This window comes from Corythoichthys intestinalis, chromosome 4 (genome assembly GCF_030265065.1).
Source record: "Corythoichthys intestinalis isolate RoL2023-P3 chromosome 4, ASM3026506v1, whole genome shotgun sequence".
NCBI classification, from domain to species: domain Eukaryota; kingdom Metazoa; phylum Chordata; class Actinopteri; order Syngnathiformes; family Syngnathidae; genus Corythoichthys; species Corythoichthys intestinalis.
The window spans coordinates 20,451,342-20,472,060 of NC_080398.1; the positions used below are offsets into that span (position 1 = coordinate 20,451,342).

The window sequence follows — 20,719 nt, forward strand, 5'->3', positions numbered from 1 at the left end:
TGATGCCAAACCATCAGGTGGCAGTCTAACTCCCCTTGTGACGTTGACTTTTTCCATAACTTTATCATTGATTCTTGAAACAACTATTCTAATCACGATCTACCCATATCTTATTACTCATATCTTCCCATAACTTACTTCTCTCCATCCATCCATCTTCAACCTATAACGTCTTTAATCCAGCAACAATCTGACTATATTCTTGCAGCTTGACTTTATTCATGTAACTTTATGATATCCTTCTCGCAACACTTCAACTTTTCTAATCGGGCATGCTAGGCAATTCTAATTGCAACAAATCCTCACCCCTCCAGTTATAAAAAGCCCCAAGAACTTGCAATACACAAGTGTGGCATCTGTTTCCTGCCTACACCAGCCTACCTCGGTTTTCCTGAAAACCTTGAGGGATTAAAAATAGTTCTCGTGTCCAATGCCACAATGCATTTAAACAATTACATTATATTGTAGCAATTGAAACACCCATCTTTTGGTGGAAATGGGTTAACTAGCAACCCACCTGAGTATGCACACTGTGGTAGTGAATCACAGCAAGTAGAAATCTTTATAAAAGCTTCTCAACATCCAGCACCTTTACTTAACTCCTACCTACTTCTAATGATGTCCAACAGGAACTGCATTAACATTCTGCTTTTACAAAGAATTGCTGAGACTTCGGAGCAAGTGGTTGCAAGTGGGTCGTTGCCCTTCTCTCAGTTGTTAATTAATAAAATTATTAGACACAGCTTTCATACCCATACATGTACTGTATATATCATGCCAAAATACAACCGTGATGATTCTATCACGAATTCATGATGTTAATCAGCTAAAACTGTTTTCAGGCACAATTGTTGTTTAAGTGTTCCTACTGTTATGGTCACTGAGTATGTCTGTGTGTGTGTGGGACAATGGGTCTGGCTGTAAGAGTCATGAATAAGTAATATGCTTCTTTGCAGCAAGCACCAACAAAACAGGTGTGAGTGTGTGTGAAATGTGTGGCAGACTGTAAAATACCCCTGGACAATCACTCTGGGTGATTAAAGGTAAAAAGTTTCGGGGGAGTATTAGGTCCACTAATAGAATACAAATAATATCACAATTAGGTTTCCACTTAAATTAACTAGAAGAGTGTTTCCTAAACCTTTATTGAGCCAAGGTAAGATAAGGATAATACTATATCACTAAAGTGGATGTACTGATCAATTATGTACCACGTGCTCTCTAATGGAAGCACATTTGTTCTGCCTATCCTTAAGCGTCATTGGCATTTATAGCTAAACGAAGATACATTCTTTGTAAATCAATTGTCATGCCAATAAAATGAAATTTGATCATTTCCAGCAGCGCACCTAAAGATCTCTTTGTACACTGATCGGGAATCACGGCACTACATTCAAGGTTTTATTTACGTAACAGCTAAAATTAATATTTCTCTTTGTAACTTTATGACCTTCTTTTCACTTTTTTCTCTTAAAGTTACATTTTTATTTTAAGATAACTATTCTTGTAACCATAGTTTAATACTATCAGTGGTAGAAAGTTACATTTACTCTCGTTACTGTGACTAAGTATTTTTTTAATTTGTAGTTTTTATTAAAATCGAATTTTATTTAAGTAAATTTTGTTGGAATTAATTTACACAATTCCATTTCAAAGTTAAAAGCAAACAAAAAAAAAAGTAATAAAATGCATCTGCATAACGTTAAGGAGCATATAGGCTATGTTACTGGCTATGTTAACTGCAGCGCAAGACAGTATCACACCCTATCATGTCAAGGAAAGCGTTCCGCATCGCCAGCGTTTCAAATTTCTTGCACCAGATGTCACGTACATAAACGTCTAAAGGCAGATTTGGTGGGGTAAGTAACAGGCGGCCATTTTACATCAGGGGGAATTATCTGGCGGACTCCACTGTAGTGGACATTAGGTGAGAGATTTCTACACTAAAATGCACTTCACTCACCAAAGTGCCGATAAAGCGCCTTTTTCGGACTGGGCTCAAGCCGCCACCCGCTGTCATCTGGAGTTCTCATGTGTACACCCAAGAAGCACCATTTTTGGCTTGGAAAAGTCATAATGCTCTCCTCAACCTCTGGTTCTTCCCTGGCCGCAGACAATGCGCCTTTTTCGGAGTTCCGGCTTCCTTGTTCTCAAGCTGCTGCTGCTGCAGCTTCTTCTCCCCCGGCACCGACTCCTCTTGGGAGTCCCCATCCGTTTTTTTTTTTAGTTTGGACGGCGGCCTCGCGTTAAGAAAGGCGACCTGAGAGGCCATGATACCCCCCCCCTCGCCTACCTTTTCTTTCCACAGCGCCCTTATCTCTCAGCAAAGCGACTCACTCGCGAGTAAAGCCCCAAATATATATATATATATATATATATATTTTTTTTTTTTTTAAAGCCCGACTAGTCATTCAATATAACGGCATTCAAAGCAACGTACCTCATAGTATCTTGATTTTTACTTGAGCCTATTAATGTGACGCATAATACATGTTTTTGGGCAGTTATTTTGTATTTAGAGGTACTTAAATGGTTAATTCTGATTGACGTGGAAAGTCGGGTTACATTGCCAGTTTAGGAATGGAACTCGTTCGTAACCTGGGTACTGTATATGAAAGCTGTAGCCCCTTTCAGTCATATGAAGAAGTCTGGTGATACACCGGTATTTTTCTGGCACTCACTACGTGAAAACATAATTTCCTGGCTCAGCTGACATGGAAATAGCCGGATCATTACTGGTTCGGGAGCTTGTCACTTTTTTTTTTTTTTTACTATGCAATAAACTATTCACCTAACATTTTACATTGTTTTCCACTTTTGATGCGGCTCTCATCACATTAGCTATACTTCTTTGAATATTATGACTATACTTATTCGGTTATGCCTTTGTCCATGTAACACTGCGACTATTTTGCTATTCTGTCAATACTAGGTAACAAAGTCACAGCATGCTCGTAGTTTTCCCCCAATATTCTCTTTTAACAATATTTTATTCCCTATATCGTTACACCACTTGTGTCTTTATGACTTTAATCCCGTAGTTCTACTTTAATTCTTGTAAGACTGCAATTTTGAAGTAACTTTACGACAAGGGCGTAGGTTTGCATAGGGACAGTAGGGACAAAACACCAACTTTTCAGGTTGCTCAAACTGTCCCCACCAACTTTTGAGCAACCTTATTTGCGTTATATAATGACTTTATGTCATTTAGATTGTCTTCCCATAGGTTTTAATTGTTGTAATTGACCCCACCACTATTAAGTGAATTATTTTCATTATATGCAGACTTACATGTACCTCTTTTCACTTGCTGAATGTGCCAGTCCATTTCCCCCCCTCCTAAACGCATATTTGATTGGCTGATGACTTGATGCCCCCAACAAACACACACACATTAGATATCAGGGATATTAGAAGTTTATTTTCCACCCAGTAGCAGCCAGGGTAAGAAATGTAAAAAGACATCATTGTTGTAGAAGTAGGGAACACACCACTAATTTTGCAACTGAAAGTCTGACCTGCATCAGAGTTAGCATAACATTAAACTGCTTGAACTTGCTAACCTGCAAAACTCGGGTAGGAAGCTTCTTAGAGAGAAGGGTACTCCTGTATATGTTTTCTACTGTTAACGTTAAATTAACTGTAAGAAACGTAGTGAACCGAGGTCTACCCTCTTCTCCCCAATTTTACTTTTTATTTTATTTATTTAAAGGAGCCCACGGGAGCTTTCTTTTTTTTTTTTTTTTTTTTGTTCAGTTTGGCTGTTCTTGTGGATAAAAGCAGTAGTGTTTTACCTTAAGGACAGATCCATTATTATTATTATTATTATTATTGTTATTCCTTGACAAAGCAGTTTTTCAGTTATATTTAATTTCTTTATTTAGACGATGTTGAGTGGTCTTAAGACAAATGTTGATTTTTTTTTTTTTTTTTCAATTCCTGGATTGTTAAGAGATGATTAACAAGCTTGTATTTATTTTGTATGTTAATATAATTTAGGTTATGTTCAAATGATGCAATTTAAATTTGCTCTTAAAATCCGGACATTTTTTTATGGAAGTTTATAATATAATATATTTCTTTAGTAGTTTTTGAAAACAAAGGTTTGAATTGAACAGTGTAGCCTCAACCAATACACATGAAAGTTAGTATAAATCAATACAGATTTATTTTGCATTGATCATTATGAATGTCCCGTCCCCAGCAAAAAGTGTACATGCAGGTTATACTGGTATATCGTCCCTACCATTGTTGAGACCAAACCTGCGCCCTTGCTTTACGAATCGTTTTTTTCAGATAACGTGATGACACTAATGATTTGTTATAATTTTGCTTTATTTGTAAGGTATAACAACTTCAGTTGTTCTTTTGAGTTCATTTTGTCTACACTTATAGAGTAGTCGAATCTTTATTTTATCACAGACAATTGTTTTTGGTGGTTTTAGCTACTTGACATGTTTCGGCGATGAAGGCGGAAGTAGTCGCCGAAACATGTCAGGTAACTAAAACCACCTAAAACAATTGTCTGTGATAAAAGAAAAAAAATCAACTAATCTATAACTTTTTTTCTTCTCATGAGTTTCTGATGAGACTTTTCACTTCCCTCCGAGTAGCTCAATATTCCACCGGGACCACCCAAAAACACTGCTTGTAATGATATGTGAGCTCATCAGCCAATCATTCTGGAGCACCTGTGGCAGCAGCCTCCCAGGGTAGTTGATGAAGGATTAAGGGGAGGGGAGAAGCCCCTCGGTCATCCAAGACACATCTCACACAGAGCCTGCACGACGATTGCAGTGGATTTCTCATCAAGTGTTTTCCTTCTTCGTCGAGGCGTGTGTCGTGGACATTTAATTTGGTTAAAGACCCCATTTCACCTCACTTCCTCTGGATTAAAAATCTAGGGTTACCTAATCTCTCTTAATCTGAGCTAAATCTGTCTAATCGCCATAGAAAATTACACTCACTGGGGTATAGCCGCCAAATAATCAGCTGAGGTGAAACCTGCGCGCTCTCAGTCCCCTGTGGAGGACATTTGGACACTGCACACTCGGCCTGGACACACGCATGTAGTCACGCACAAAGGCCCAAATCCCCTTTTACTGCATTGTTACTATTTCCCCCCTATTTATTCGCGTATGCATGATTGGAATTGTGCACACATTCCACCTCGTGTATTTTTTTTTTTTTTAAATCACGGCTGGGCGTGGAATCTGGCACACACAAAGCGACGCAGCGCCAGAACGAACACTCACTCACCAGGCTTCTTTTTCATTTTTTGATTGAAGGATTGTGGCGCCTCAAATTGAAGGAGGAGGAGAGAGAGGGAAGCAAGGAGGGGAGAGTTGGGGGTCTCAATGCGATCGCGATGGGGAGTGTATTGATTTGCTGAGCGCACTCCACAATTGGCAGCATCTCTCGCTTTGCACTCCACAGCCACGGCGCGCGTCACATCCTCGTCCTCGCCGAGAACATGTGTGTCATCTAAGCAGCAGGAGAGCAGTTCATTGACAATTGTTGTCTTTTTATAAATTCAAGCTGTCAAGTGGACTGCTTTTTATTATTGCTTGGGAGTCCACCGCTTCGTCACGCCTCTTTATTAGAATTGCAGACACTTGTGCGCCCGCCGACTTGCTCCATCGGAAAGATTGAATAATTCACGCTCCAATCACGCCTCTTCGCCCCCTCCACCATCCCCGGGTGATCCTTTCCTGCCTTTCTCCGTACCTTCCCGGTGTCTCCTCGGTGGATTTATCGACCGTTGAAGCTGCGCACGCATCTCGAATATCATCTGTTGCTGCCGCCGCCGCCGCCGTTACCGGAGGAGAATCATTCCCGGCATCTCTGATGTGATGATACAAAAAGACATATTTTGGAGCGTTCTTTGCTAAAAATGGACGAAAAGGTGTTGTTACTTTTATTGCTGCTGCTGTCCTTACACGCGATTCCGATCCCGCTGCTGTGATTCGATTCATTATGATCCGTCTATGCCGCCGACCCCCCCTCCCACATTGATCCACGCCGTAAGTTTAATAGACGCGTGAGCATTTCGGCGTGAAGTGATCGGGCGAGACACGCACACAAACCCCCAAATAACGTGGATGTATCCCCCACCCCACGCCACGACAGCCCCGCAGGTTTGATTTCTTCTACTTTGCACGCAAATGTTGATGATGGAGGACGACGAACTGGACGCTCATCAGGTTGATTCGGATTTTGAGCCGCAAAGCCGGCCTCGCTCGTGCACCTGGCCGCTGCCTTGCCCGGAGGATTTCCCCGAGGTCAGCGGGGGACTCCCGCTGGCTGGCATCAAGGTGGAACCGGAGGACGTGCCGGCGTGCAGAGCCGGGCTGCTGGCGGGCGGCGCACCGGGCGAGCTCAAGCATCCGGCCGGCGCCCCGGCACCGGTCGGCACCACGCACCCGTGCATGGACGCCAGCGGACCGCTGCGCAAAGCCAAGTCGTCGCGGAGGAACGCGTGGGGGAACCAGTCCTACGCGGACCTCATCACGCGTGCCATCGAGAGCACCCCGGAGAAGAGGCTCACGCTGTCGCAGATCTACGACTGGATGGTCCGCTACGTGCCCTATTTCAAGGATAAAGGCGACAGCAACAGCTCGGCCGGATGGAAGGTAAAAGCCACGAACGATACCGTAGAAACCGTACACGCTTGCGATGTATGCACACGCCATTCACCAAGCCTTTGTTAGGCTTTCACTGAGCAACATGGGAGAGGTGTGAGTGGAGTTCACGCATGGACGACACCACGCGTGTGCTCATCCCGCTTCATTAAGGCCGCCAATCATTCTAATAGATCATCGATGGCAGATTGATTTCAAACTGGAGAGGAGCCACTTGCAGCGTGCGTGTAACGAGCCTGGCAGCCGGCAGTAGTGTGTATGGAACATCCCCTTTTATATGGCCCGTCTATCATTTTAAGTAGAAAAAGTCAATTAATACACCTTAACGGCTCATTCATTTGTCAGCGTGGTGTGCACTTGACACTTTTGAAATGTGGACGACTAATGCCTACAACTCAGTGATTTTTGAATGAAGTTTTTTTTTCTTAATAAATAAGGGGTGCATTCAGAGTACAGTTTTTTTTGTGGCCTCATAAATGTTGGTACAAAAAAAGCTCACATTGTTTCAGTCACAAGCCATTACGCTCATATCCTGTATTGGGCTTCAAGTCCTTAGCTCTTTGGCTGCCAGTGACAGCGGTAGACGTCCAATCCATTTGAACTATAGGAGGGCGAGTGGCGAATTAACTCTGTTGCTAATCTCCCAGTTCAAATGGATTGGACATCTACCAGAGACAAACTTAGTTGAATTCAGAGAAGAAGGATGAAAAGAGCCACATCATGATTGGGCGTCTATCATCGTCAATGGCACTTGTAAGAGTTAAAAAAAAAAAAAGTTTTGAAAGACATCTTGGTAGACCATCTTTGTCCCTTGAGTTAAAAAAAATCAGTATCAATTAGGCCAACTCTCATGAGAGAAAAAAAATCATAAATTAGGAGTACATACAGTGGCATCATGGTACTTTAAAGGGTATGATATACTGGATACACTTCTGAGAGGCTTAGGTTCTAGTAATTACATCTTGATGTCTTCATCAAATATAGGGTTTTGATTGGCGTTGCTTCATGTAGCTCATAGTGTACAAGGCCAATCATTGGGTTCTTATATAGGCACAAGAAGTGAGAATGCTACAAAATGTTATTTCAGGCAAACAGTTGTAGCAGTATTTTAGGGTTACCGTCTTTTTTTTTTTTTTTTTTCAATAGACTTTTCTCTTTCCACCCCTGATACAGTACATTTGGAATATACTGTACCTTTTTGGCCTGCTGATGTATACAAAAGTTACCTTGGTGTCCACTAATTGGTCCCATGAGGTCCATTTAGTGTAGACTGTATCTTGAGACCTTTCGACTGTGCAGTGCCTCTCTTTCTGACAGTGATGCACACGTCAAAGTAATGGGAGGTTTTACGTATCACCATGGGTGTAGACTCTATTACTGTACATTGGCCTCTCGAAGCGAATGAGGCTCTCCGCACTTGTAAGGGAGGGAGCACAGTAGGTCAGCTGGCCACAGTGTGTAAATATTCAAATGGATGTTGGGAAGCAAGCACATACACTTGACGCACACCGCAACCACTGCTGACTATCTGGCTGCGAGCCTAGAATACCCCCCCGTGCATATATCCTCCACCCCCAGACATATGCCCGTGTTATCAACCTCTGCTCGCTGCCTCGCCTCGTCGCCCCTCACCGTGACCATTTGAGCCGACGAGAGGGAGGCCCTGCAAAAGATCGCTCACCTTCCTGAGCGGTGGTCTCGGGTCTCGCTTGTCACATTTACATGTGAATAGAGTCGCATTTCCATGGCGATGTGTGAGAACGTACATGGTGAAGGCCGGTCTGTGGGCGCATTGTCGAGCTACAGGGATTCCTGTCAAATACTTGACATGATATCTGGGTTTGTAGGATTGCCTTCACTACAAAGCAGGATTTAGCGATGGCCGCCTCCTCTCCTCACTAATCTCGTTATTGAACATGTATTCATGTGGCCATTGCTAAATTTATCCCATGGAGCTGTCACGTTGTCCCATTACTACATCTAGGTGTGTCACGGAAACAGTATTATCATAATGCATGTTCATTCATTTCTTTTCTCTCCCCCCTTACGAGGGGCATGTGCCTTTTTTACCAAAATTGTGAGTTGCATAAGGCTGAACTCAGTCACTGTTGGAGAGTCCAGACAGCAAGCACCTGACTGACACTTTAATCCTGCTCCATTAAAGTGAACTCTGCTAAGGCATGTCTCCAGGTAGACATTAAGTCCTACTTTGCTCCAACTCCTAAGCGAGTAGGTGACTCCTTGAACCGTACAGGCCACTTAAGCTTAGGCAACTTGCTATTTATGCATCTTAAGGGGTTCGAAGGTGGTAGTGGCGGGCTAATTCAGGCCACTGTCCAGACAAGGGGCCCTTTGGAGGTACGTGATGGAGGGGGGTGCATTAGCTAAGATGTTTAAAGCGGACTGCTTTAATGCGCGAGTGGCCAGGCTGACTGACCTGGTGCACGGTCACATGCGGCCACTGCTGGGAGCAAATAAACAGGAAGAGGAAATGGTTTCACTCCATGCAATTCCAGTGCCGTTTGTGATGCAACCTCCTATGTTGGCCCTTGCAACCACATTTTGTAAATGTTCGCAGTTTGCATGAATGCCTAATGAAGGCCTATTTTACATGAAACATTTTCAGATTTTTATACAAATCTTCTACATTCACTCAGGTTGTGTTTGATAGCATTAAAAAGAAGTAAGTTAGAGTTTGCATACTATAGTTCTCCAAAGCAGTCTCTTAGGCAAAGATCATACAGGTCTTAATGCACAAAACCAATTTTTTTCGTGTTTTTCCCGACTCCTATGATGCATTAGGCGGAAAACAAAGACAAGACTGAAAAAGCAGTTTCTGCTCTTGCGCTCCTCTTTAAAAGAAACTGCTGTATTTTAAGCCAAAACAACTGTTGTGTTTGATCGAATATATCTATATGCTGCCATAGCAGATTCGCATTAAGCCCCCGAACTATTTTAATTAGCCCGTTTTACCCTGGAAACCCCCCATTTACAGACGTCACGCAACCATTTTTTTTTCAACCCAGCCATGAAAGCAAGTTAAGTAATTATATTTATTATTCAAAATGTCTGTCATTTTTAGTTTAGAATCATTAATTGATGTCTCATATTTTGTGTAAAAAAACAAACAAAAAACCCCCGCATATTTTAAACCTTTAAACAAATTACATCTCAATAAAAAAATGGCGTCTGTAAAATATCTACCTCATAACTATCGCTACATTGTATTTTTTTGTTACTGTCACATTTTCCCTGATATGGATAAATAATCAATCCAAACAAAGAAAAATTAGAAAAAAAAACGTTTAAAAGGGTAAATATATAAAAAAGAAAATCTCGACCACTCCTCGGTGTCTGCGATTTCTGCATCGCGACCCTTATTATATTACCATGTTTCCATGTGGCCATTTACAGCTGTGTCTTGACACTCAGTGATACATGCGACATGGAGTTTTTGGATCGAAACAAGGTAAGTACGCGATAATATCTCGTTAAAGTCATGGCGCCTGTAATTCTGCTCTCGCGTGCTCTCACCTCCAGATAGGGTTTTGCTGTTTAAAAAACATTAAAAAAAATAAAAATAAAAAAAAAAGCCCTCCCGTCCAAAATTTTTCTTCCCCCAGAAAATTGAGATTTTAAGCTTTCCAATGACGTATCACACATGCATATCGGATAATTTTGAAATTTGGCCAAATTGGGGGTCTCAGAGCGGAACTTCAAGTCACCTGAGTGTTTTCTGCCATTAACTTGATGGTCTGAAAGGGACAGATTGCATAAAAGTGGACAATTTCGAATCCGATCTGGGTCACTTTCGTATGTGGTTTAAAATCCGATCTGAGCCACATTTTCCTAGAATGTGGTGGCGGTCTGAACTGTCAAGTCTCCCAAATGGGAATTCATGCAGCAATTACGTCAGCAAACAGTGACAGCGCCTGGCAGGACAGCAGCAATCTAGCTGCGTTTGCGCCTAGCTTGAACTCTGCTTTTACACAGGAGGCGGGCTTGACCACAGTCATAAAAAAAATAAAATGCAGAAGAGGAAAAGCCTGATAATGGTCGGTTTTCTTTCTGTGTGCCATATAAGCAATTGTGTTTCAGTTTTGTTTACATGGCCAAGTCGGGGCAAACTGATGCACACACGTAAGGCTTATGTGTGTGCGTCATGCATGCAGAGTGCGTGCATGCGTTCTATCAATGCATATACATTTTGAATATAAGACTAAACGGGGATTATTAATTAATATTTGTTATTTGTGTCCTCTTTTTGTAAATCAAAATATGAACAGGATGGAATGACGTACAGCCAGCATGTGTAGTCATTTGTTTTTTTAAGCTTCTGCGCATGCGGGTCAGTTTGCTCAGCACGTGTCGGACTGCGAATTAGTGCGCATGCGTAATACTTGAAGGGGCTCAATGGACAGAGGCAGTCTGAACGGGCACAACAGGTATGACAAAAAAATCAGAATTGTCCATTAAGACCTGCAGTATGAACCTAGCCTTATTCATATTTGGTAATTAGAGATGGGCAGCAGTATGAAAGAATATAAACCACCAGCAAAACATTTGCTTTCAAAATCAGATTTTTCTAACATAGCAGGGAATTGGAGGTGGAAAAAAAGCAGCACATAATTGTTGGTGAGCTGCTGATGAAATGGAATGAAATGAAGAGCTATAGTTTGGCTGTTTGTGTGGGAGGCCAGCTGGTAGCAGGGTGGGCAGTTATATGTCCATCCTGAAGCAAAGCTCCCTCTCGGGACCGGATCTCGAACCTGGACTATACATAGTGGTTCTGGGAAAAACAATCCTCAAAGGTGTAAGGCGTGTGGTAAATTATTCCCGCTATGAGTCACGCTGCAATAGAGGCAATTGCTGTGGGATCAGAGTGCCCAACCGGAGCTACACCTAGACACCGCCATTAAGCTCCTATAAATACCTGATGGCTTCTGACTTCTTGGAAGACTGCAGCATCCTCGGGTCATGACTTCCCAATTACCTTCTTACAGGAGGGAGTTTAGGAAGCGCTGTGCACTTTTGAACCCTTCCTACGCCTCCTAGCTGTACTCGTCGCCACCACAGGGGAGATTAATTGGCCCTTTATTGTCCAACGCCCCAAAGTTGAGCAGTAATCCGATCTGCTGTCACGGTTTCTGTGGTGCGTTTATTGGAAGAAACTGTTGGGATACCAACCATTAAGGTAGTATATGTACTTGGAAAAGCTGTAGTTTTCTCATTTATGTTCTTGTTGTTAGCCATATTGTACTGATAGGACAGGGAGCGAGCCATGTACAGCGTTTATAATTCACAGAGAATGATGAAGTTCTTGAACTAGGATCCTTGGACCACCGGGCGTATGCGAGTCATGACTTGAAAATATTTGGCAAACAAATTTCTATTTTACAAACTGCATACATTCATTTGGTGACTGTTCCAACTATAAAACAAACATACTAAATCAATGAGGGCCGAATCAGCCTTAGGCACCTTTTACCTCTTCCCCATTAAAAAAAAAAAAAAAAAAAATGCATTGGATCTGAATAAACGAACTCATGACATGTGTTTACATGGCCGTTGTTATATTGCTTTTAAACATATTAGGTGGTCCTTGAAAGAAATTCTCACCTTTGAGAAGATCCCTTGTCACCACAAAATGCCATATACCAAAAAATAATTGACACTTCATCCTAAATAAGGTACAGAAACAAAAAAAGTCTCACAGGTTTGTTTTCCTCGTCATGCTTCTTTAGCCATTTGCTGCCAAGTGGAGTTAGGGCTGACTACCCCTCAAGTAGCCTCACAGTATCAGGTGCTCCACCCACAAGGAGAAACGCCCGATTCTCGTTAAAAAACTTGACGGGGCATCTGGTTTCTGAGCCTTAAGCCCGCACATCCTGAGCCGAGTGTTCCGTTTCCGGTCCATCTCGCTATTTACATCGTGAGGCTAGTATTTCTGATCTATACATATAGGTTGTCTGTGCTAGTGAGTGAAACATTTCGGATGGAAAATTGAAATCTCGGATGAAATTTTCAACAAAGTATTGAAAAAAAAAAACTTTCCGGATCCACAAAATCCCTCAATTTAAACCAATTCAGCGTGTTTGGATGCTCACCTTGATCGAGGAAAGAGCCCACCAACAGCTTATGGGAAATCACTGATATGGTTTTCTCTTCGATCGTGTTAAGTCTCCTGTGTAGACATTAATAATCGCTAACTAAATCACCACCAACAACTAAAGTGTTCACAATCGTGGCATCAATAGGTAACTGAAGAAACACGTGCACCTAGGCCGGATCTGGAACTGTAGCTGGAGGACGGTGGCGGTGAAAACCCACACGCCCACTAGCTCTTTTGATTGACGGACTAAGGCCTGATTGGTCATTTCCTGACTTTAACTAATTATACAATTGAGTAACTGCTCTGTATTAAATACACTGCAAGATTCCTTCATTCAAAATCCTATAAGCGACAAAGACTTCACAAACGAGGCCAAACTTATTTCCTCCCAGATATTCAAAGATCTTAGAACAGCTGAGATACATTACATCACTTTAAAATACTTCCTTGACACCAATGACTGAGTGTTATGGAAAGATAAAAATAAATAAATAGTTGAGATTTCAGGAAATATCTTAGGGCCATTTTACACTAGCATTGTTAGGTCCTTTTTAAACTGATAAGAGTTATTTTTCTCAGATAGTCCGCTTTGTTTTGTAAATGTTAACGCGCAGCCGAACTCTAGTTTGGACCAACCAAACGAACTGTGGTTCGCTCAAAAATCGTGGGTCTCTGTCTGCTTTAAGCGCACCCTGCTTCGTTTATGAATACAAGCAGAACAGGGTGCTGTTAGATTACATGCTCTTCTGAATTTGTCCAATCAATGAGTGCGCCCTTCATCCACATGAAGCTCGTCGGAAAGTTCGGTTGGCGTGGTGTGAATACTGAACATTTTCAACAAGTTACTGTATTTGCAAGTGTTGTTGAGATATTGCTCTCCAACTGGACCCTGGTCATCTTGGTCTAAGTTGGAAGTGCCCTTGGGTCCACCAGAAAAAATGCAAATAAGTCATATCATATTAGTCAGTCATATCAAAACGCAAAACATTGATTAATTTTGTCTAGAGCTGAAACGAATACTCGAGCAACTCGAGTAACTCAAGTTTAAAAACTGATTTGAGTAATTTTATTCACCTTGAGGAATCGTTTAGTTTTGCCAGCTCTAAGCATCACATTTTGCCCGGACTACTTTTAATGTGGGACAACACGCTGACATCACGTCACGTGCGTAGAGGAAGAAGCAATTAAAAAAACAAACAAAAAAAACTGTAGCCGACTGCCGCTACAAACTACGCCGACGTTGCTAAAAACTACGCCCGCATGATGCTAGTGTGGTAGCAGGTAGTGTCCGATGCGTCTCATAGATATCGCATGCATTTAGAACTAGATGCGAAATGACAGACTCGGCCACGTCTGGGCGGCGTTAGTAAACAGCCACCATCTTTAAGCAGTAGACTTCTCAGCGCTATTAAACATAACGTTACTGTCACTCGCTCACGTAACGTTAGCCCTTTGGAGGGCTAGGTTTCTTTTGATTATGACCACTGTCGATGCGTGGCTAGCGTGTCTTACATACAGGCTTTATTTAATCTGAAAAAACACAGCGCTGTGGAGTGATGAGGGTGTAAAATTAAAACATAATAAAGCTAACTTTTAGTTTTAGCTCAGTAGTCATTGCTGAATAAAACACCAAGTAGCACTGGTCCCTGATGTGCTTCAATACAGCAGGTATCATACATTTATTTTGAACACAGCAAAAACTCAAAATCCTATCGGTACTTACAGTTTAGACTAACTTAAAACTTAACTAGAACTTAAAAATAGCTTGACACAAATGGAAATTCAATTGAAACACCTGGGAAAAATACCTAGCTTTTAAGTGATGTGTGTTATCAAGTGTAATTGCATTCTTAGGTAAGAAATATGTAAAAAAAATTTTTTTTTTTTTTATAAGATCTAAAAGTTTTTTCTAGACACATCTGAGATGCAATTGTTGGCTGTTTTCAACAACGTACATAAATAATAAAGACATTGATTGACTGAAAATGGTTCAATATTGGATTAAATGTCTTTTTTTCTCATGTGTATTTATCATTGCTATTTACCTACAAAAAAAGTTTTATCCGACTACTCGATTAATCGATAGAATTTTCAGTCGATTACTTGATTACTAAAATATTCGATAGCTGCAGCCCTAACTTTATCACCTTATAGATGAGCAAAAACATCAAATTACATGTATTTTTATTGCTTTAGCTAAAACGTAACTGATTGGTTAAAAGTGTACATAATAACAATTTTTTCACAGGCCCTTGAATTTAATCGAACTTTGGAAGACTTTATAATATCAGCAGCTATCGTATCGGTTTCCAAAGAATTGGTAACGTATTATCTGGAACAATAGGTGATGTATTTGCCACTATGTGCTTTGTATTCCCATGCAGTAGGAATCATCTACAGGTGCATCTGGAATGCATACTGCATCAATGCGTGGGAAAGGCGCTTGTCAGTTAAAGCGAAGCATTACGTTGTGTGTTGTGTTTGTTGCCTCTTTTGTGGGGGCAGTTGAGGAGGGAGGGGCTGTCTCCTTCCATAGGCGTGTATGCGCCGACAGCCTGATTGGCCTGACAGCATGTCACTGCAGAGAACGTTGAGAGCGTCCTTTTGCTCCTGACTTGTTTAATGGTGGGATTGGAATGGAATTGGATGGATGTGTTGGAGTGGGTGGGAGATGGCCTGAAGGTACGCATAAGTTCATCAAGGCGTCATATCATGTCACCACAGTAAGACTTGGCATTAATGTATATGTCAGCTACTGTATAGAATGCGTAACGATGTGGAAAGGCGTTTTCAGAAGACACTTCATGCGTTCTCCTCAAAACTGCGTCATTCCAATCCCTTTTCTTATGCTCGCGCAGGGCTTTTCCCAACACCACAGGAGTCTTATATTGTGCAGCAGGTTGGCAATGGTGATAGACAGCTACTCAGCTTACCTAACAATTAGAAATAAGCATGAATGTAATATACGTATGAAACATAAGTGTAAGCCATTCAGCTAAACATTTTGCGCCACCAGGGTGCATGCTAGGTGTCTTGTGAGACTCGGCTATTTAACCAAAAGATACATTATCTGTAGTAGCTTACTAAAGTTCTTCTGACCAATCAAATGAAATCGGATAATTTCCTGCATCACTTGAAGATATCTCACACATTGATTGGAAGTCACTGCATACCAGTAATGACAAAATTGAAACTGTGATGTCAATTATTTAATCATGAATAAGTCTTGGACATAAGCATTGATTGCATAGTGATGGAAGTTGCATATGCGCTGCTGTCCTGACTGCTGACAACTATATGGAAAAATAGTAATGAATAAAAGCTTATTTTACTTTATTTTATTTTATTTTTTTGACTGCTTGGAGGGGCGGGCTCAAAATGTTATTCAGTTTGTTCTTGTTGTTCTGGACACTAAATAAAATTGCTACTCCTCTGTTATTCGTGGACAAATTGTAATGATATTTAGTAGATATACTGTAGGGAGGTGTACCCATCAGTTATTTGAGCCCTAATTTTCTTTATTTCATAGTCGTCACACTGGATTGAAGTAGGGTGTTGTAAGCACTGTAATATTTCGTCGCACGGTCCACTAAATTTTAGTTGGAATAAGTTCCGTTGCGCAGTCTTAATTCATTAGAATTTACTGGGGTTCATTAAGATATCGCTGAAGTTAAAATTGATGAGGAAAAAAATACAGTAAAACTATAAAACAGTGAGTGTTTATTGCTTTAACTTGTAAAGGTAGATTTTGATGACATGATGAAATTGATAAATATTGCGGGTTTACGGTTTTGCAGTATTGCAATTCCAAATATAGTAAGTACTATTTTTAAATGTTTGGATAAACAACACCATTTCATACACCCTGCAGGTCATTAGTTGACAAATAGAAAAAACATTATTCATTCATCTTCTGTACTGCTTGGATGAAGAAGGGGTCGTGACATTTTGCTGGCACTGACTACCCCCCCGCCCCCCATTGTCTCTTCTAAAAATGTTTTTTTTTCTTTTCTGTATGCCTTGAAACAAATTACAAGAGCATGCTTTTGCAAAACATTCAAATGAACTATGACTGCCCTGCTCCCTCGACGTGTCATAAGCCAGTCGACATGATAAGCACACCAGAAGAGCGCATGCCCTCAACTGGCTATCTCGGAACCTACAGGCACCAATAGGTCAGCAATTAATTAATAAGCCGTGAGACAGTTTAAAAAAATTAGGCCTGTCAAAATTGTGGCGTTAACGGACAGTAATTAATTTAAAAAATTAATCACGTTAGAATATTTGACGCAATTAACGCACATGCCCCGCTCAAACAGATTAAAATGACAGCACAGTGCAATGTCCACTTGTTACTTGTGTTTTTTTGGAGTTTTGTCACCCTCTGCTGGCGCTTGGGTGCGACTGATTTTGTTGTGTATTGTGCATTGTGTAATTATTGACATCAACAATGGCGGGCTACTAGTTTATTTTTTGATTGAAAATTGTACGAATTTTATAAAACAAAAACATTAAGAGTGGTTTTAAATATAACATTTCTATAACTTGTACTAACATTTATCTTTTAAGAACTACATGTCTTTCTATCCATGGATCGCTTTAACAGAATGTTAATAATGTTAATGCCATCTTGTTGATTTATTGTTATAATAAAACAATAAAATACTTATGTACCCTATGTTTAATGTGTATATCCATCTTGTGTCTTATCTTTCCATTCCAACAATAATTTACAGAAAAATATGACATATTTTATAGATGGTTTGAATTGCGATTAATTACGACTAATTAATTTTTAAGCTGTAATTAACTCAATTAAAAATTTTAATTGTTTGACAGCCCTAAAAAAAAAAAAAAATCGGGCTATTAGGATCAATGCGTATATGTCCCAAGAATAAACCTAACAAATTTCATCAATATCTGTCGACGAGTAACGGAGGAGTAGCATTTTTAGTTGGTGTCCTCGCCAAGAAGGAGAAAACAAAGCGAGTGAGATCTTGAGCCCTCCATCTGGGAAGTCAAAAAATCGTAAAGCCCCTCCATTACTGAAGTATCAGTGTATCATTCATTCATTCCATATCTGTTTTAGAATCTAAAATCGGATAAGATGTTATTTAATTTCTTGTTTTATAATCAGAAAACGGATAACGACTTATTTTATTTCTCGTTTTTAAATAAAAATATCACTGTATCATTCATTCATTCATTCCATATGTGTTTTAGAATCTAAAATCGGAAAACGGATGACGACTTGTTGTTTTTCTCGTTTTAAAATCAAAAGTCGTAAAACAAATGACTGCATAGTTTTTGCTGTTTTTATTTTGTTTTGTAATGAATGGAATTATCATGGTATTTTTATCCGGTATCATTTTTATTTGTATCATTTGTTGTGACCCGGAAGTGACTTTTTTTTTTTTTTCTTCTCTGGAAAGACAGTCAGTCTCTACCGGGTGATTCTATTGATGAGTGAATCGAACAGCACGATAGCTAACGTTTTTCAGTTATTTTTACTTTATGGCGGAAAACACTCAGGTGACTTAAGGTACTATATGCATGTGTGATACATCATTGGAAAGCTTAAAATCTCAATTTTCTGGGAGAAGAAAAAATATGAACAGGAGGGCATTTTGAAAAAAAAAAGTTTTTTGAAACAGCAAAACCCTCACTGGAGGTGAGAGCACGCCAGAGCAGAATTAAAGACGCCACGATTTTAACAAGATATTATCGCGTACTAATCTCTTTCTGATCCAAAAACTCCATGTAGCGTGTATCACCGAGTGTCAAGACACTGCTGTGAATGGCCTTAACTGCATTTTTGGGGGATTTCATGGGTGAAACGTGGTCATATATCAAGGGTCGCGATGCAGAAATCACGCATCCAGGAGTGGTCGAGATTTTCTTTTTTATATATTTACCCTTTGAAACGTATTTTTTAGATTTTTCTTTGTTTGGATCGATTATTTACCATCTAACATATTGGGGAAAATGCGACAGTAACAAAAAAACAAAACAATTAAGCGATAGTCATGAGATGGATACACGTGACTTTTATACAGACACCATATTTTTTCACTGTGACGTAATTGTTTAAAAGTTTAAAATATGCAAGTGAATAATTTTTTAAAGTCAGTTTTTTTTTTTTTTTTTAAACGAAACATTGGACATCGATGAATGATTTTAAGCTAAAAATGACAGACATATTAAATGATAAATATAATTACTTACCTTGTTTTTATGGCTGGGTTGAAACAAAAGCGGTTGCGCGATGTCTGTAAACGGGGGTTTCCAGGGTAAAATGGACAAATCAAAAATAGTTCAGGGGCTTAATGCGCCATGAATCTGCTATGGCAGCATATAGACATATTTTTCTATCAAACACAACAGTTGTTTTGGCTTAAAATACAGCAGTTTATTTTATAAAGGGTTGCAAGAGCAGAAACTACTTTTTCAGTCTTGTCTGTGTTTTCCCCCTTACGTTTATGACAAGGATGGGGGATGTGTACATGCTTTTTAAAGAGGAGAAGCGTGTCACACTACACATACAAACCAGATTTAAATCCTACTTTTAATTAAAAAAAACAAAAAACAAAACAAACAAACAAAAAAAAAAACGATTTTGGATTTGAAAAGAATGAAGACATCATCTGTTCTTCGATTTTGAATTCTAAAAAAAATATCAGTGAATCATTTGTTCATTCTATATTTTTTTTAAATTTGAAAACGAGAAATGAAATAAAAAGTCGCTATCCGTTTTCCGATTTTGGATTCTAAAACAGATATGGAATGAACGAATGATACAATGATACTGAAGTATGACCTGTTAAAGTCTGGCCTACGATATGAAGCAACATAAAAACTCATTCACTATTCAGTCAATTAAGTTAATGTACATTAACAACAGATAGTGTAAGGTTTGTAAGGTGGGTGTTCGGGGAGGTGTTCTTGCAATAATGTAATGTGGATCTGATGTTTATACGTTGATGTATGATTTTATTCACGTCTTCAGCCGTCCCTTACTCCAAGACAAATGTCTCCAAGGGGAGACAAAGAAGAACTTTGAACGTATTGCAGTTCAACCTTAGAAGTTCCAATCTTTGTATATGTCTTTGAGGGTGTGTATCTGCTATGGGATTCTTTATGTGCTGGCTTATGTCACTTGATGATTGGCTGGGAAGCCTGGAGAGACTGGAGACTATCCGAGACATCAGCTGATTCATATTTTATCATGCGTCTTGGCTCAAGGGAGCCAAGTAATTTGAGAGTGCGACACACACACTCACTTGCAAAATGAGAGCATATGATGCATGTTGGACAGATTTATGTTGAGGGATTATGAGCACCTTACGTCTCCCCTCGGCTGAAGCAGTGTGAGCCAGGTTGAATTTAGGCAGTATATTCGCTTTGAGTCGCGGGTCGGATGCCAAGATGCACGGTGCCATCACCCCAGCGCCCTCCCTCCCTGGAAGCCTTCAGGCAGTTCATTTCTCACTGAAAATGATTAATGTACATGCAAATTACCAAAGCATGGGCATGCATTCAAATACGGAAGACGGCAATCAGGGGGCGGCAGAACGAAAAACAATGTGAATTTGCCCACTTTGCAACTTCTTTCCATCCGTTTTGTTCTCAATTTCTCCTCTTTCACCACTGAATCCATCCATCCATCCATCTTATCCATCCCTCCCTCCCTCTGCCAGACATTCTATGCATTCTTTGTGTCTCGGTGTTTTTTGGCACAAAGGGCACGCCGGGTGAGGAGTCTTTCTGGAGACGCGGCATGGCCTCGGGATTGCGAGCTCGCAGACTGCCTTAAGCAGTACGCCTACTCTAATCTAAGAGGAAATCTCATATCTCACATTATCTCCGAGATAATAGGATAACAATGCCGGATTTCCCCTCCGCTCCTCTCCCTTGAGCTGCTGGGGCTTTTGGAGCAGAACACAAGGGGATGAGAGCGTCAAGTTCA

The 20,719-nt window shown here is 40.4% G+C and overlaps 1 protein-coding gene across 1 annotated transcript in view; it reads left to right on the forward strand.

Moving 5' to 3' along the window:
* The first annotated feature begins 5,311 nt into the window (after positions 1-5,311).
* Positions 5,312-20,719, forward strand: part of LOC130914391 (forkhead box protein O3-like) — a 108,755-nt gene continuing 93,347 nt past the window's right edge. The window contains exon 1 of the mRNA XM_057833536.1: positions 5,312-6,632. Coding sequence (XP_057689519.1) covers positions 6,165-6,632 — 468 coding nt within the window. The 5' untranslated portion in view covers positions 5,312-6,164. The remainder of the gene's footprint in view (positions 6,633-20,719) is intronic.